Consider the following 17,263-nt stretch of genomic DNA (forward strand, 5'->3'; position numbering starts at 1 on the left):
CTGGAAGAAAATTGAGAATGTTAAAAGAAACACCTATATGATTAGAAACCAACAATTTCTCAATAGACAGAATGGCTTAATGATTAAGGGCAAGGACCATGGATTTCACCACTTACTAGCTACAGGAATAGTATTTCACACTCATAATGTGGGGTTAATAAAAATACCTAAGTCATAGAGGAGTGCCTGGGTGGCTCAGTAGTTGAGCATCTGCCTTCAGCTCAGGGCATGATCCCAGGGTCCTAGGATCAAATCCCACATGGAGCTCCCTACAGGGAGCCCACTTCTCCCTCTGCCTATGTCTCTGCCTCTCTGTGTCTCTTGTGAATAAATAAATAAAAATCTAAAACAAAAAATATAACTCCTAGATTTAGTGTAAGAATTAAATGACAGGATGTTTGTGGATGGCTTAGTTCAATAAAAAGTAGCCATAACTATTATGCCTTTATAGTTACAATTTAGCAAAAAATATATATATAACATTTCAAATGGTGTAGTTTAGAGCAAAGTAACTATTAGAAAACTTTGGTCATCACTTAAAGAGAAATTTTAAGGGGTACTTGGGTGGCTCAATCAGTTAACCATCCAGCTCTTGATTTCAGCTCAGGTCATGATCTCAGGGCCCTGGGATGGAGTCTCACTCTCTACCCGCCTACACTGCAGGTCTGGCTCCACCCTCAGTGGGGAGTCTGCTTGTCCCTCTCCCTCTGCTTTCTCTCTCTCTCTTCTTCTGTTAAATAAATAAAGCTTTTTTTAAAAAAAAGAGAGATCATTTTAAAACAATACAGAAATACTTAAACTTCATAGTGGGAAACTATTTAAAGGCTTTAAAGGAGAGGAATTGACTCAATTTGCCTTTTGTTTTTTGTTTTAAAAGTTTAACCCCTTAGAACACTTGTTTTTATATAGATTTTTACAAATAGGGTCATGCTGTACATACCAACTCTCAAGGACAATAAATAGTCTGTACAACATAATTTTAAATACATAAATACCATCTTTTTTATGAATACATCATATTAATTTTAACCAATCTCATTGTGTGGCTTCCTTCTGCTTCATCTTAGCTAAGCTGGGACTGCATTTCTAAGAGTTCCCTTCCCTCGTTGGCCATGAGCAAAATGTGGGCAACTGGAAGTGAAGAAGCAGCCATTATTATGCTCTGAAGGTCAGTGTACAGAGGTGTTGTCAGTCACACATCTGGAAGCTGACCTGCTGGTTCACCCCCTTGCCGTGGAGCACCAGCCAGGCCTGCAGCTGCCCTAGCAACTGTGGGTGTCCTTTGACTTCTCCAAACCCTGGGTCATGTGCATGTGATGGGCACCAGCTTCTCCCATCAGTTACCCCACATCATCAAGGTGGGAGGCAGGAACAGATGCAGATTCCAGTTTGTCCTTGTAGGGTTCCATGCTGTCTTCACGAGCTCCCATTCATCTTGGCATTTTCCCCACTTCATGTGTATCTTCCCTTCCCAAATGCCAACCCTGCTGACTTCACACCCAACACCAGATTCAGGAAAGCCACCACCTTGCCTCCTAGTTACCACAAGAGATCTCTTACTCCGCGTCACCCTTGGTGGTTCTGCTTCTAACTGAACTCTGACCCACTCACTAGGCTGTCTGGTAAGCAGACACGGAGATGGAGTTAGGAGCACACAGGTTTCCTGGGACTAACACCTGAGAACATAAAATGTGAGGAAGCATCCGCCAGGGGAAAGCCCAGACTGTGATGTATCTGGCAGCCGCAGGGGGCGGGGGGGGGGGGCATTCTGGAGCAAGACTTCCCACTAAAGGGGCCCCACAAATAAGCAAAATCCGCCTGGCTACAATCTGTCAACTCCAGCACTCCAGGCAGGTGAAGATCAAGTCCCTTCCTAAATGGAGACCCCTAGCGCTGCACCCTAGCACTGCACCACCTACACAGTTGCGCAGTGGACTAAATAACTCGGGTTTTTCCCTTTGCTATAAATAATACTTAGGTGAACAATCTGGTAGGTCAACCTTTTTGCACATTCAAATTATCTACTTAGGATAAATTCCTAGAAATGAGAGTTCTAGATCAAAGAATATAGCCGTTTTTAAGGCTTTTAATTAATAAAATCAAATCTGATCTTTAAGAAGAATCATGGTTTCAAGTAGAATTTAATCAGCATCGAGCCTGGACATCTTTACATGCTTGTGGATATTTCTTTTTTTTTTTTTAAGATTTTATTTGTTTGTTTAACAGAGAAAGAGAGAGCATACCAGAGAGCACAAGCAGGAGGAACGGTAGAGGGAGAAGAAGCAGGCTCCCTGCTCAGCAGGTTGTGACCTGAGCCAAAGGCAGACACTAAACCAACTGAGCCACCCAGGCGCCCCTTGTGGATACTTCTTTTTTAAAATTTCTGGTTCAGGGAGCCTGTTTTTCTCTCTACCCATGTTTCTGCTTCTCTCTGTGTGTCTCTCATGAATAAATAAATCAAATCTTTCAAAAAAAAAGAGTTGGAGGCTTAACCGACTGAGCCACCCAGGCACCCCATCTTTATACTTTTCAGTGCTGCTTGGGAGATACAGAAATTTTAAATTTCTACATAATTAACACTATTAATATTTTCCTTGGTGATTATTCTTAGAAAAGCCTTGGATATCTCAAGATTATATTAGTATTCATTTATCTTTTTTTCTAAGCCGTTTATTATTTCATTTTATGATATGACTCGGGAGTCTGATATATAAACATGTAATATGATATTGTACTGTACTAGGTGTTTGTGTATATTTTTACTTTTTAAAAGATTTATTTATTTAAACTGAGAGAAAGAGAGAGAGCACGGGGGGAAGGGCCGAGAGAGAGAGTCTCAAGCAGACTCCCGGCTGAGCACAGAGCCCAAGGCAGGGCTCCATCTCATCACCCCAGATCACAGGGATCACCTGAGCAGAAACCAAGAGCCAGAGGCTTAACGGACTGTACCACCCAGGCACCCTTGTACTTTCTTTTTACTTCTTTTTTTTGTTCCATTCATCTTTCTGTAACAGTATCCCAATCGTTGTGATCCTTTTGGTTTCATGATAAATATTAACTAACCTATATGCTTAACATATAGCTTCAATAGTTATATGTTAACATGATGAAAGCATAGTTACGTTTGTCATATTTAATAGTTTACTATTCAACGTAACTATGTTTTCATTATTTTGATTTCATGATAAGTACTAATATGTAACTACTTAACATAACTATGTTTTAATAATTTGTGTCTCATGGCAGCACGCCCCGTGGCCCTGCGGATACGTGTCTTGTTCTGCAGTGTTTGGATGAACAGCCCCCGGGGAAGCCCCTGCTGCTAGCCTCCGACCGCCCTCCAACCTTGTTTCTTTCTTTCTTTTTTTTTTTTTAAGATTTTTATTTATTCATTCATGATAGACAGAGAGAAGCAGAGACACAGGCAGAGGGAGAAGCAGGCTCCATGCAGGGAGCCCAACGTGGGACTCGATCCTGGGTCTCCAGGATCAGGCCCTGGGCTGAAGGCAAATGCTAAACCACTGAGCCACCCAGGGACCCCCTCCAACCTTGTTTCCAGTTGCAAACATTGAGCCACGTCGCCGGCCACCCTCTGCCTGCCTGGACCAGCCAACACCCTCCTTTGAGCTGAGCTCCTTATTACCGAGGAATCATCCCTGAGCTCCCAGACTCATCAGCATCACGACATGAGGCGGAGGCTGCCTCCACCGCCTGGTGGACCTGCACCCGCGGGCCCCCTGCACCCTACTTGCCCCTGGGCTTCTGTTCCCACGCCGGGCCGGGGTGGATCTGCAGGGCGCGGGCCCCAGTTCCAGAGCTGGTGACAGGAGGCCCAAGCATCTCTTGATGATGCAAACCCCGTCCCTGGGCGCAGGAGCCTTCCCAGGATGAGGGGTAAAGCCCCGGACCCCAGGGACCTGCCCTGGTTCCGGAGAAGAACTGGAAGCAGGTGCTTTGGGATCTGCGCTCCCGGGTTCTGCTGGCGCACACCCCCAGCTCCGTGACTTCCTGGGTGAGGAGAAGCCACTCACCAAGGAGATGGTGACCCCCTGAATCACCTCCACCGGGTGGCTGGCTCCCAGGGTGGACTCAAGCACCCTGGAGCCGACTAGGAGCCTCTGAAGCCCAGCAGCCTTTGAGGGGCCCCTCTGGCAGCCTTTTAATGAGCGTGGAGCCCTCTCCCCAGCTGGGCACCCAAGGGAAGCAAAGCTTTTTGCAGGAGAAATAAATCGTTTCATAAATGTGAATTGCTAAGGTGAGGCCCATCTTAAAATCCATTTCTTTTTCTTTTTCAGGTTTTTTTTTTTTTTAATTCCAGTTAGTTAACACACAGTGTAGTATTAGTTTCAGGTGTAGAATTTAGTGATTCCATACAACACCCAGGGCCCATCACAGTAAGTGCCTTCCTTAATGCCCATCATCCATCTAGCCCATCTCCTTGCCTGCCTCCCAAAATTCCTTTTTTAAAAAGTCTACTTCTGGGCTCCTGGGTGGCTCAGTTGGTTAAGCAGTGGTCTCTTGATTTCCACTCGGGTCATGGTCATTGGATCCCGGCATAGAGCCACCTTGGGCTTTGTGCTCAGCAGGGAGTGGCTTGAGGACTCTCCCTCTCCCCCTCTACACCTCCCCCAGCTCTCTCTCTGTCTCAAATAAATAAATTTTTTTTCAAAAAAAAAAAAATTTTTTTTTTCAAATAAATATTTTTTTAAATCCTTAAAAAAATAGATGCCTGAGTGGCTCAGTGGTTGAGCGTCTTTGGCTCAGGGTGTGATCCCGAGGTCCTGGGATCGAGTCCCACATCGGGCTCCCCGCAGGGAGCCTGCTTCTCCCTCTGCCTATGCCTCTGCCTCTCTCTGTATGTCTCTTATGAATAAATAAATGTATAAATAATCTTTTCAAAAAAATCCTTAAAAAGTCACCTTCTCTTCCCTGTAAGATTCTGCATCCGTACCTGTAGCCATGCATGGCAAGTAAAAGATGACCGTAATTTTTTTCATACTTCTCTGCTCCAGAGAAGGAGTCTGTATTCCCTCCTCTTGTAGGCTCTCTGACTGTTCTTTCTTGACACGTTTTGGCAGAAGTAATGTGGCAGAGTCAGGCCTGGGCTTTCCCACTTCTTATCTGTTGGGACACTGCCTGTGGGAGCTCTGACCTGTCGGGGGAGGAGTCTTCATGTTGTCACCTGGAGAGTCCAGCCTTCAAGGTATCCCTACCAAGGTCCCAGACCTTTAAGTAAAGTCAAATCAGCCCCTACAGGCCATCTGCCAGCTGAATACTACAGAATAGCCTCAGTTAACACCACACGCAGCAGAAGAGTTGCCCAGCTGAACCCTGCCCGATTCCCTGATCCACAAAATCACTGGTTATAATAAAATGGTGGTTGCGTTAAGCTGCTGAGTTGAGGGTGATTTGCTGACACGCAGCAGAGAACCAGAGTATCACGTGATAGGCAGTGGCTCCATGTGAAAGGAATAAACGTTCCTGCCCCATCAACCTCAGGTTGGAACGTGGTTTCCTTCGGCCACTGGTTTCCAAGTAGGCAAGTATAGCAGTTTCCAAGTATAGCAGATCAACGCCAAAACTTATCCAGGTGTCCTGCAGCTGCTTTGCTTCTACCATGAGAATGGCATGTCCCCGACAGGGCTGCCCCTTCAGCCCGGGCCCTGCAGCGTGTGGCCATGTGGAGCAGAGGTCTAACAACGTGGAACATAAGCAACAGATAGACTCTTGATGTTACGAGCCATCCAGGGGGTGTTCACTACCACAGTCACACTTAGAGTCTAACTCACTGCATGGCTGTTGTTTCACTCCTTTTACATTATTAGGATGATAAATTATTACATTCACTCCTTTTCACATTATTAGGAAAACCCACTTCCCATGATTGAGTCTGAAATGTCAGATATTCACTTCTGCAGCCTCCCTTACAGCTAGAGGTATTCTTGTGCTGACCACTCACAAGTGAAAGGTAGTCTATGAGGGGAGTATACTTCCGGGAAGGATTGTCCTCAATGACCAGGAGAAGGACATGAAAGGGGTTATCTCTAACTGCCTTTGCCATCCACTCAGACACCTGTTCTAGACACTGCCTCTGTGAGGATGTGATGGCTACAGCCACAGCAGCCATCTTGTAATCATGAGGCAACAAACTGGGGAATTAAAAGCCAATGTACTGAAGAATGGAAGGATAAGAGATCTTGGATTCTTGATAAAATTGTTGAGCCACTCAACAATCTAGGACGGCCTACCATGAGAAACATCTTATAATGTGAGATAATAGTCTTAATTGTTTAAGGCACTGTTAGTTGGAAATTCTGTTATTTGTAGCCAAAAAAAAAAAAATCCCACTTATATATAGTTATTCGTCAAACATGCACCTGCATTATGATTTTTCTTTAGGGAATCAACACACTACAACACACACATGCGCTGCAATTGGTTCAAGTGAGATCAAAATCTCCAGTTCCTGAAGTGAGCACGTGACCCAGCCTGGATATTCATAGTGGCCCATCCACCTGGGTACAGTGAGTAAACTGAGGCTCCCTTCTGGGACATTGGGCCCAACTGTCGAGAAAAAGAGGCTCTCGGAGATTCCTGGATGGCTCAGGGACTTAGCACCTGCCTTAGCCCAGGGAGTGATCCTGGAGTCCCAGGATTGAGTCCCACATCGGGTTCCCTGTATGGAGCCTGCTTCTCCCTCTGCCTGTGTCTCTGCCCCCCCCCCCCCGTCTGTCTCTTATGAATAAATAAATAAAATCTTAAAAAAAGAAAGAGGCTCTCTTTTCATTGGGATTACTGCTTAGGAATTAAGCCAACACAGAGGAAAGCAGAGTTAAGAAGTGGAAAGATTAATTTCTGATCATATTATTGAGCATTTGAGACTCTCCTTTGTCTGGTCTACCTTTGGACTTTTCCTTCGGTTATATGAACCAATAAATTCCTATTCCTTCATAAACCAGTTAACAATGGGAAGAATCCTGACTGCTACAGATCAGGGTCCTAGTTTACAGATGAGGCCAAAAGGCCTCAGGTGAAGTAAAGCAGGTTGGTGGGGTTGGGGCGGGTGGGGGGGGACATTGGTGGTGAGGGAGGGCAGCAAGTTACGGGAAGGACAAGATGTGACAACTCCACTAGGTGGCTGCTATCATCTGTTTCAGAGATAATAGAAGCTGAGGCCTTGAAGGGCAAAGCAACTTAGCCAAGGTCATTCAGTGAGTAATTAACTAGAAGGTTGCAGATTTGATCTCAGGCCTAATAAAACTCCAAAACTCAAGTCATTTCTACTGAGCCACACTGATTTGTAGGGTAGGTCTCTGACCAGAAACCAAGCCCGTATATTGCCTCTCAGACATCAAGAGAGTTTTATTGATGTTGGCTGGGCGAGGCTGAGGACAACCCAGAGCTTCCTTGTATTTGAGAGCCATGTTCAGGATTTTTTTTTTTTTTAAGATTTTATTTATTTATTCATGAGACATATAGAGAGAGGCAGAGACACAGGCAGAGGGAGAAGCAGGTTCCTTGCGGGGAGCCCGATCCCGGGACCTTGAGATCACGACCTGAGATGCAGACACACAACTATTGAGCCACCCAGACATCCCCCCGGGATTCTTTTCTTAACTGTTTTCTTGATCAGTTACAAAGAGGCGATGGTAGCCATCATCAGATCTATCCAACACCACTAGCTCATTCTTTCTGCTTGCTTCCCTCCTCGGAGCTCCCTACACACTGTCTCAGTTTCAGTTACCATGGCAAGGAAAGGGGCTCGCTCAGAAACTTCCATCTTTTCTTCAGGATATGTAGATGGTTATGCACATGGGTCCAGAAGATTCCAGGTCGGCTACACCCCTTCAAAGCATCCCTGGTGGCCCAAGTGGGACAGCTCCAGTGCCTGCCCCACACCCCTCTGGGAGACCCTTCTCAAGTGAGGCTTCCAAGCACAAGCTAGAGCTGCCTCCAGCCCCTCCCTGAAGAGTCTGCCAGCAGAAAGCTATTGCTTGTCACCTCTCCAGCTCTATAATGAGTTATCTGTCATAAAGCCCTGCTACATTTCCCTGGACCTGACCTAGCGAGTGGACTCCGTTTCCATGGCCAACCTCTACCAAATCCAATCTGAGCAGCAGCCAGGGTGTCTAGCTCACTGATGACTGCCTCCAAACCGTCCCCACAGGAGGCAAGCTCTGCCCAGGACTTCTTTGTTATAGGGTCCTTAGCTGGGGGTCCCCACAGTGGAGGGAACACACAACCCATGTACGCAGGATGATTTCTGGAAGTAACCTCTCAGCTTTAAATAACATCCTTGAATCACATGGTGAAAAGGTCATTTCTTTCTCAGTCCTCCTTCCATCCTTCAGATCACCAAAGAGAAGCTCTGTTTGGTGCAGATTTGTTTTTACAACTCTCCAACAATTGCTAATCTCCCTTTTGACACTTTGGGGAGGGGTCTTTGTATGTATTGCTGCTTTTGTACAGTTATTTATGGCAATTGGGGCTGTTTTTTTTTTCTATTAAATTCTATTTATTTCTATTTTTATAGAAATTTTATTTTTTATTTCTATTAGATTCTATTTATTTATTCCTAAGAGACACAGAGAGAGAGGCAGAGACATAGGCAGAGGGAGAAGCGGGGTCCCTGTGGGGAGCACAATGTGGGACTTGATCCCAGGACCCCAGGATCATGACCTGAGCCCAAGTCCCTCAACCACTGAGCCACCCAGGTGCCCCTTGGGGCTGATTCCTAATGTACAGTAGTGATATTCAGTTTCCTTTATAAGCTCAAATGTATCCACTTTAAGTGAATCTGTTTATAAGCAAATAATAAGTGGATAAGACACAGAGCCTAGGTACTGTAGCAAAAAGACTGAGGATGGTAACAAATCACTTAAATTCAGCAACTCCTGCTCACAGCACAGGGGCTCCTTAAAGGTGTCACCAGGTTCCCCCCACACACTTCAGCAAACATATCCCCAGGCAACGGTGCCAGAGTTGGTATCCAGAGAGTGAGGTACACACAGCTTGTGCTCCCCTGGGCAGCCTGATGCCCCTCCTTCCTGCATGACAGAAGTCTCCAACCTCCTGAGCTTAGGCTGGATCAGGGGGCTTTCTTTTTTTTTTTTAAGATTTTATTTATTTATTCATGATAGTCACACAGAGAGAGACAGAGAGGCAGAGACACAGGCAGAGGGAGAAGCAGGCTCCATGCACCGGGAGCCTGATGTGGGATTCGATCCCGGGTCTCCAGGATCACGCCCCGGGCCAAAGGCAGGCGCCAAACCGCTGCGCCACCCAGGGATCCCTAGGGGGCTTTCATACTAGGGAGGGGGGCAGTTTACTCCTCCATCCACCAGAATAAGGAGTAGAGTGTTGGGGAACCCCTGGTACTGGAAGCACTGACCATTGGCACAGAGCAGGTGTGGGCAGGAATGGTTGGAAGGCCTTCTCGAAAGCCTGTGGGTCAGGGGAGTGCTCAGTGTTTTTTAATGGATGTTGGAGAACTTCTCATAGAGAGCCGTCACTAGGAGTCTGGCCAGAAGCTTTCAGTGTTTTAAAAGTTTGGTCCTTCAACCTCCAACATAAAAATCATGTACTAAGGGATGCCTGGGTGGCTCAGCAATTGAGCGTCTGCCTTCAGCTCAGGGTGTGATCCCACAGTCCTGGGATCGAGTCCCACATCGGGCTCCCTGCATGGAGCCTGCTTCTGCCTCTGCCTCTGCCTCTCTCTCTCTGTGTCTCTCATGAATGAATAAATAAAATCTTTTTTTAAAAATCACGTACTAAAAATCTAGATTTCTCTTAGACTCAGGAGCCCTCAAACGGGACCAAAGAATCAAAACTTTTTTTTTTAAAGTAATCTCTATGCCCAACATGGGGCTTGAACTCACAACCTGGAGACCAAGAGTCACCTGCTGTACTTGAGAGAGGCAGCCAAGCATTCTTTTTTTTTGTTGTTGTTTTAATTTAAGGTCTAAACTTTAATCAGATATATATATCATCAGGAAAATTTGAGGAACTATAATGGAAAAAAGACCAACTATAAAGAAAGACACCTCTCCCTCCCTCTCTCTCTCTCTCTCTCTCTCTCTCTCTCTCTCGCTCTCTGCCTGTCTCCCCTCTATTTCTATCCATACAGTTGGTCCTCGAACAGCATGGGTTTGAACTGCGTGGGTCCATTTACATGTGGATTTTTTTTTTACAGTATAGTAGTGTAAATGTACTTTCTCTTCCTTATGATTTTCTTAACATTTTATTTTTTTAAGATTTGATTTATTTATTCATGAGATACACAGAGAGAAAGGCAGAGGGAGAAGCAGGCTCCCTGCGGGGAGTCTAATGTGGGACTCGATCCCAGGACCCTGGAATCACTACCTGAGCCAAAGGTAGATGTTCAACCACTGAGCCACCCAGGCGCCCCAATAACATTTTCTTTTCTACAGCTTACTTTATTGTAAAAATGCAGTATAGAGTACATGTAACATACAAATATGCATGATCCGACTGTTTAGGTTATCAGTTAGGCTTCTGGTCAACAGGAGGAGGCTATGAGTTAAGTTTGGGAGGAGGTGTCAAAAGTTACATGTGGAGGAACACCTGGGTGGCTCAGTAGTTGAGCGTCTGCCTTTGGCTCAGGGCGTGATCCTGGGGTCCTGGGATAAAGTCGCACATTGGGCTCCCTGCATGGAGCCTGCTTCTCCCTCTGCCTGTGTCTCTGCCTCTCCCTTTGTGTCTCTCATGAATAAATAAATAGAATCTTAAAAAAAAAAAGTTACATGTGGATATTCGACTGTGTAAAGGTCAATACGCTGAACCCCTGTGTCATTCAAGGGTCAATTGCATACAAATCTTCTCCCACAGTGCCTGGAAAAAAATTGCCACTCAGTGAGGTTTATACCCCCCTTCCTCTGCTTCTCATCTTTAATCCGGGGCCAAAGACTAAACAGACATCCCTCAATAGGAAAGTCTTTGTTTACGTGGCCATCTTCTAACAAAAATCGCAAAACTCCCAATGGAGTCAAATATTCTCTTTGCCACCCCCCTTCCCTTCAACTTTGAGACTCATCTGTCAGAATCATATCAAAGCATCAGGTTGAAATGGGGTTGATCTGCCACCCCAGGCAATTCCACACTCTGAGAGCCCCCAAAAGGGTGTAGTCTCTACATGACTTCCAAATGCCTGGAGCCATGAAATTATCTGACACAGTCCTTCCTCAAAGGGTCCCCTCTGAGTGCCCACAACCGCAGTGTGAACGTGTGTTCCGGACCGTCTGGTACATCTTCAGGTAGGCTTCCTCAGAAATGTCCTGAGCCGAAGATCAGAGAGCCAGTTGCTTATCTGTGAAGTGATCCAGGAAGCAGTGGTAGGAGAGTGGGGATGAGATAAGGGGGTGGGGAGGTGCAGTGCAGGGTGCTTTAATAAGCAGCCCCGTGCTGTGAATAACCGGGGTGGGATGGAGGTTGCTCAGACCTGCTGGAGATTTCAAGAGGTAAGAAAACATGCCTCTAACTTGTCCAAACTGAGGGGTCAATAAACTGGGTATTTGTCTAGCAATCTCCCATCTGTCATCCCAATGGCCATTGACTCCCCAACACTTCAACTTGTCCTTCACATAAGCTAAGTACATGCCTATGCCAGGCAAAGCTCATGGATAGAATATCATCTGTGCTTGTAGAAAGAAGCCATTGGGGTTCCTAAAAAATTTTAAAAAACAGAGCTGCCATCTGATCTAGCAGTCCCACTTTTGGGTATCTATCCGAAGGAAATGAAATCACCATCTTAAAGAGATATCTGGGCTCCCGTGTTCACTGCAGGATTATTCACAACCCAAATGTCCATTGGCATTAGATGAATGAATAAAGAAAATGTGGTATATGCATATATTGGAATATTAGTCTTAAAAAAGAAGAAGGAAACTCTACCATTTGTTACACCGTGAATGGGCCTGGGAGACGTTATGCTAAGCAAAACACTTCAGTCACAGAAAGACAAATACTGTGTGAGTACCGTGTGACTCTTATGTGATGCACCTAAAAGAGTCAAATCCATGGAAGTAGACAATAGAATGGTCTTTAGCAAGGGGAAGGGAGAGAGCATAAGAGAAGCTCTTGTTCAACGGGGATAAAGTCACAGTTATCCAAGATGAGTACATTGCAGAGATCTGCACAGCACTGTGCCCATAGTCAACAATTTGATGTTGTACACTTAACATTTGTTAAGCCAGGGGTGCCTGAGAGGCTCAGTCGGTTAGGCGTCTGCCTTCGGCTCAGGTCATGATCTTGAAGTCCTGGGATCGAGCCCTGAATCAGTCTCCCTGCTGAGTTGGATGTCTTGTTTCTCCCTTGCCCTCTGCCCCTCCCCACTTGTGCTCTCTCTCTCAAATAAATAAATAAAATCTTAACAAAAATTTGTTGGGTGCCGGGTGGCCCAGTTGATTAAATGTCTCCCTTCGGCTGGGGTCATGATCTCGGAATCCTGGAATCAAGTCCTGCATGGGGCTCCTTGCTCAACAGAGAGTCTGCTTCTTCCTCTACCTCCCCCTCCCCCGCTCATGCACACACTCTCACTCTCTCAAATAAATATAGTCTTTAAAAAAAATTCGTTACGTCAGTAGATCTCATGTTAAGTGTTCTAATCACACACACACACACACACACACACAAATATCAAAGTGATACGAGGACATTTTTGGAGATGATAAATGTTTATTACCTTGGTTGTGGTGACGGGAACATGAGTATATACCTATGTCCAAACTCATCAAATTATACACATCAATTCTGTGCAGTTTTCTGTACACCAATTACAATACAATAAAGCTGGGCTAAAATAGAAGCCACTGACACATATAGTGATGATGAATGCCGAGCAGGCGGTGTGCTGCTAAATGTTTAATGACGGGCTCTCCTAAGCAGAACAGCCCTGGCCTATTGCATTTGCCAATGTCCATGGTGTAAATACTCCCACCACAGCTGATTCAAGCTACCCACGTGACATCACTGAAAACATAGATGGAAGCCCTCGGTGCAGTTGACTCCCATGTGTTGAGAGCAGACAACTCCCGCACAGCCCAGAGAGAAGATACAGGCAGGGCACCACAGCATCTCCTATTGGTAGAGCCAAAGCATTTTGCTATAGACCTAGGATCTCACAACTTCATGTGTCTTTTACCCTCTATTCTGTGATAGATCAATGCTTGAGCATCTTATGGTGAAAGAAATGGAACTATTCCCAAATCTTTGAATAGTTTCCTACCTTAGGAACAGATGTCTTTATTTATTAGTTTTAGATCATCTCTGTCCCCACCTGCCCATCCCCATCACACTGGCATGCACCCACAGGATCAGTGAAAACCCATTTAAAAAGTCAGACTTCAAGAATTCCTCCAGTTGGTCAACTTCACAGTAATGGATATCTCTTGTTTTGCCTGACTGGCATCATTCCCCCTTCTTCTGATAATGACACTTCATTTTCCTGTCAACAGCTACTCCTTACCCCACCGTGAGTCCTCAGGCTTTATTTCTTGGCTTTAACAGTTAGCACATGACACAGGCCAGGTCAATGAGAGCAACGAGGCCTCCTGGAGCTAGGGACAAGAACCCACTCAGGCTCTTCGCTTGGAATTACTGAAAGAAGGTACTCCCTTCCTTTTTAAAAAAATCTTTATTTATTTATTCACGAGAGACAGAGACACAGGCAGAGGGAGAAGCAGGATCCATGCAGGGAGCCCGATGTGGGACTCGATCCCGGGTCTTCAGGATCACACCCTGGACTGAAGGCAGCGCTAAACCGCTGAGCCACCTGGGCTGCCCAGGTAATCCCTTCCCATTGGATTACTAGGATATAAACCGAGAGCTGCTGGTGGCCATCCACCATGAGGAAAGAGCCCTCCTCCCAACACACACACACACACACACACACACACAGTCGATTGAGAAATTAATAACTGAGTCCTTTGAATTTAACTGTGCCTGAAGACACTTCCAGGCTTTTCCTATATTCTGAAGATACTTTCAAACTTTTTAATTACATGAGCCCATAAAAATCCCCTTTTCACTTAAGTCACTGTAAATTGGGTTTTCAGTTGCTTGCAACCAGAAGATTGCTGGCTGATTTATGAATCTGAGATCAAATAAGCTACACTTTATTTAGTACACACCCTTCCAGCTTTCTCTCCTTGGCCCTAAATAGAGTTTAGCATAGACACATGAATACAGTTTTGCGGGCCCTGCCTCTGTAGGGGCTGAAGATAAATTCCACGCTGAGCTGGTCTGTGTAAGCTAGCCAACGGCACAAAGAGGGTCACTTCAGGATCCGGATGCTCATTTTCTGCTCGATGTCCATCTTCTCTAATGACTGGCAGGGGCAGATGGGTGGTAGTCAAGAGCTCAATCCTCTAGGCTTCCCACCTCCTCTCCTATCCCCAAAGCCCCACCTTTCCTTAGCGATCCCCATCCCTCTGCCCAAATTCCTTTCCCATGTCCATCTGTCCTAGGGACTCCTGAAGTCAACTCCCCAGGCCTCAGGGCATTCTGACCTTGGTGAACTCCAGGAAGGACACAGCCCCGTCCCCATCTTCATCCGCTTCCTGTACCGTGCGGTCGGCGATGCTCTCCAACTGCTCTTCTGTCACCTGCACCCCAACCATCAGCCGGAGGACCTGGGAGGCATACAGGGGACAGCCATAAAGAGGAGACACTCGCCCCATCCCCCAAACCTTGCCCACATCATCCTAAATGTTATTACCCCTTTTGTAATCTATCTCTCAACCATTTTTTTTCACTTCCCACCATATCCCAATAATTTCCCCTACTGCTTCTCCATTCAAACCCCCACCTGTCTCTCTATCTCACGTTCACCTCAACAGTATGCCCAAACTCATTACCCAAACCTAAGTCTTACAACTCAACCTCCCTCCATTCTCCACCCCATCCCCCTCCTCATCCTTCCACTATTCCCAATTCCACCACCACCACCACCCCCACTTCATCAAATCTATCACAGAGTTTCTGAATCTCAATACTGTTGACATTTGGGGCCTTGTTGTGGGAGAATGGGGGCTATCGTGTGTATCGAAAGATGTTTAGCAGCGTTTTTGACTTCTACCTACTAGATGCCAGCAGTGCTGCCCACTCCACTCCCTCAGTTGTGGCAACCAAAAATGTCTCTAGATATTGCCAACTCATTCAGGAGGTAAAATCACCTCCAGTTAAGAACCACTGGTCTAGGGATCCCTGGGTTGCTCAGTGGTTTAGCGCCTGCCTGCGGCCCAGGGCATGATCCTGAGTCCCAGTATCAAATCCCATATCGGACTCCTTGCATGGAGCCTGCTTCTCCCTCTGCCTGTGTCTCTGCTTCTCTCCCTCTCTCTGTGTCTCTCATGAATAAATAAATAAAAATCTTAAAAAAAAAAAAAAAGAACCACCAGTCTATTTCCAACCTCATAACCAACTGTTCCCCATCCATTTCCCAACTAAACCCCACCCAATGCTGGATTCCCACTTAATACCCCAGTGACCTGGGCAGCCCCGGTGGCTTAGCAGTTTGGTGCCACCTTCAGCCCAGGGTGTGATCCTGGAGACCCTGGATCAAACCCCACATCAGGCTCCCTGCATGGAGCCTGCTTCTCCCTCTGCCTGTGTCTGTGTGTGTGTGTGTGTGTGTGTCTAATAAATAAATAAATAATCTTAAAAAAAAATGCCCCAGTGACCTGCACCTCCATTGCCCAGTCACCCACCCCATCCCCCCGCAACCCTTCCCTTCAACAACCCATTTGTCAGATATCACATCTCTTGTTCTTGCATCCTTCCAACCTGTAGCATCTCGTGCCTGGAGATCTTTCCATCTCTATCCAGGTCATAGAGCTGAAATGCAACTGGAAGAGAATAGAGAGGGAGGGGAGGAGGAGGGAAAGCTGAGTGTTCCCTCGTTCTTTTCCAGCAGGTCACCCTGCTGGAGGCTTGGGGGAGGTCATCTACAGGCTCGCTAAGAGGTGCGGTGCATCGCTTGGGGAGGGGTCCCCACGAACTCACAGCGAAGTTTGTTCATTCGGCTGTTGAGGGGTTCAGGTTCCTTGGGGTCTCGCATGCTCGAGTCGTCATCATCGACAGGTCGAAAGTGAGCCAGGACTCTGACAAAGCCTGGGAAATCCACTCGCAGATTCCTGGGGACAATGGAGTGGAGGTGACCTTGGCCCTCCGCCTGCCTCTCCCCTTAACTCTCCCCCAAGCCCTCCCCCACCACACCCCCAGCGGGACCTCACCCGTCGGGGAAGAAGCTGTCTATGATGCGATCTCCCAGGGGGTTCACGGCCAGCGCCCCGATCTGCTGCAGATCCATGCGGCTGTCAAGTCAAAGTTCAGAGGGACGGAGGGTTAAGGAGGGGACCGGGTCCAGAGGGGCAGGTGGCAGGTCCTGGGGCCGGGTCCCTCACCTCAGGTAGCCCTTCTTGTTCCTGTCCAGTGCCCGAAACCGGTGGTAGAGGCGGAGCAGACTGGCCTGCGAGACTGCGGGACCGGAGGCGGAGGGTGACACGGCCGCGGGCGCTCCCCACTACCCGCTTCCCCGGGGTCCCTCCCCGGGACCTCCCCACCCCCCGGGCGGGACCTCCCCCGCCCCCCAGCCCCCCGGGACCCGGGCCGCGCGGCCGGGCTGCGGGGGGCGTGTCGACGCGCTCCCGCGGGGCCCGAGGCCCGGAGGCCCCCCCGTGCCCCCGCCCCCGTCCGCGGCCCCGCGGGGAGCCCCTCCCGACGCCCCCCGCCCCGGCTCCGAGCCCCGCGGCCGCTCACAGCCGGTCTCCCGGCGGATGCTGTCCGCGTCGGGAATGCGCGCCGCGTGGGAGCCGCGGGAGCCCATGGCTGCGCCTGCTGAGCCGCCCGGCCCCGGCCCCGGCCCCGGCCCCGGCCCCGCCCCGCCCCGCCCCCGCCCCCCGCGCCCGGGCGCGGCCGCCCGCTGGCCCCGGGGCCGAAGGCCGCAGGCCTGGCGCGGAGCCAGGCTCGGGAACCCCTGCGTGCCTCGCCTCCCACCCGCGACCCGGGCGGACGGAGAACAATGCCCAGCGTGGCGGGGTCAGAGGGGCGGCGCGGACAACGGGGCGTTTCATGCGGAGCCGAGCCGAGCCGAGCCGGAGCCCGCCGCGAGGTCGCCCGCCCGCCCGCCCCCCCGCCCCCCGGCCGCGCCATCTCACCCTCGGGACTCCCAGCCGCGTCCCCGCTCGCGGCTCCCGGGCAGGACGGCCGGGCCCGCCGACCTTGTCACCCAGGGACACAATCCACG

The 17,263-nt window shown here is 48.2% G+C and overlaps 1 protein-coding gene across 1 annotated transcript; it reads right to left on the reverse strand.

Annotated features, from left to right (window-relative positions):
* Window positions 1–13,605: 13,605 nt before the first annotated feature.
* Window positions 13,606–16,883, reverse strand: CHP2 (calcineurin like EF-hand protein 2). Its single transcript, XM_038538869.1, has 7 exons — window positions 16,777–16,883; window positions 16,422–16,494; window positions 16,251–16,331; window positions 16,021–16,151; window positions 15,802–15,863; window positions 14,526–14,648; window positions 13,606–14,344 (listed from the first exon to the last, which is right to left on the reverse strand). Exons 1-7 carry the CDS (start codon window positions 16,841–16,843, stop codon window positions 14,291–14,293), a joined length of 591 nt encoding a protein of 196 aa, XP_038394797.1. The 5' UTR covers window positions 16,844–16,883; the 3' UTR covers window positions 13,606–14,290.
* Between the last annotated feature and the right edge of the window lie 380 nt (window positions 16,884–17,263).

This window comes from Canis lupus, chromosome 6, assembly GCF_011100685.1.
Source record: "Canis lupus familiaris isolate Mischka breed German Shepherd chromosome 6, alternate assembly UU_Cfam_GSD_1.0, whole genome shotgun sequence".
Taxonomy (NCBI): Eukaryota; Metazoa; Chordata; class Mammalia; order Carnivora; family Canidae; genus Canis; species Canis lupus.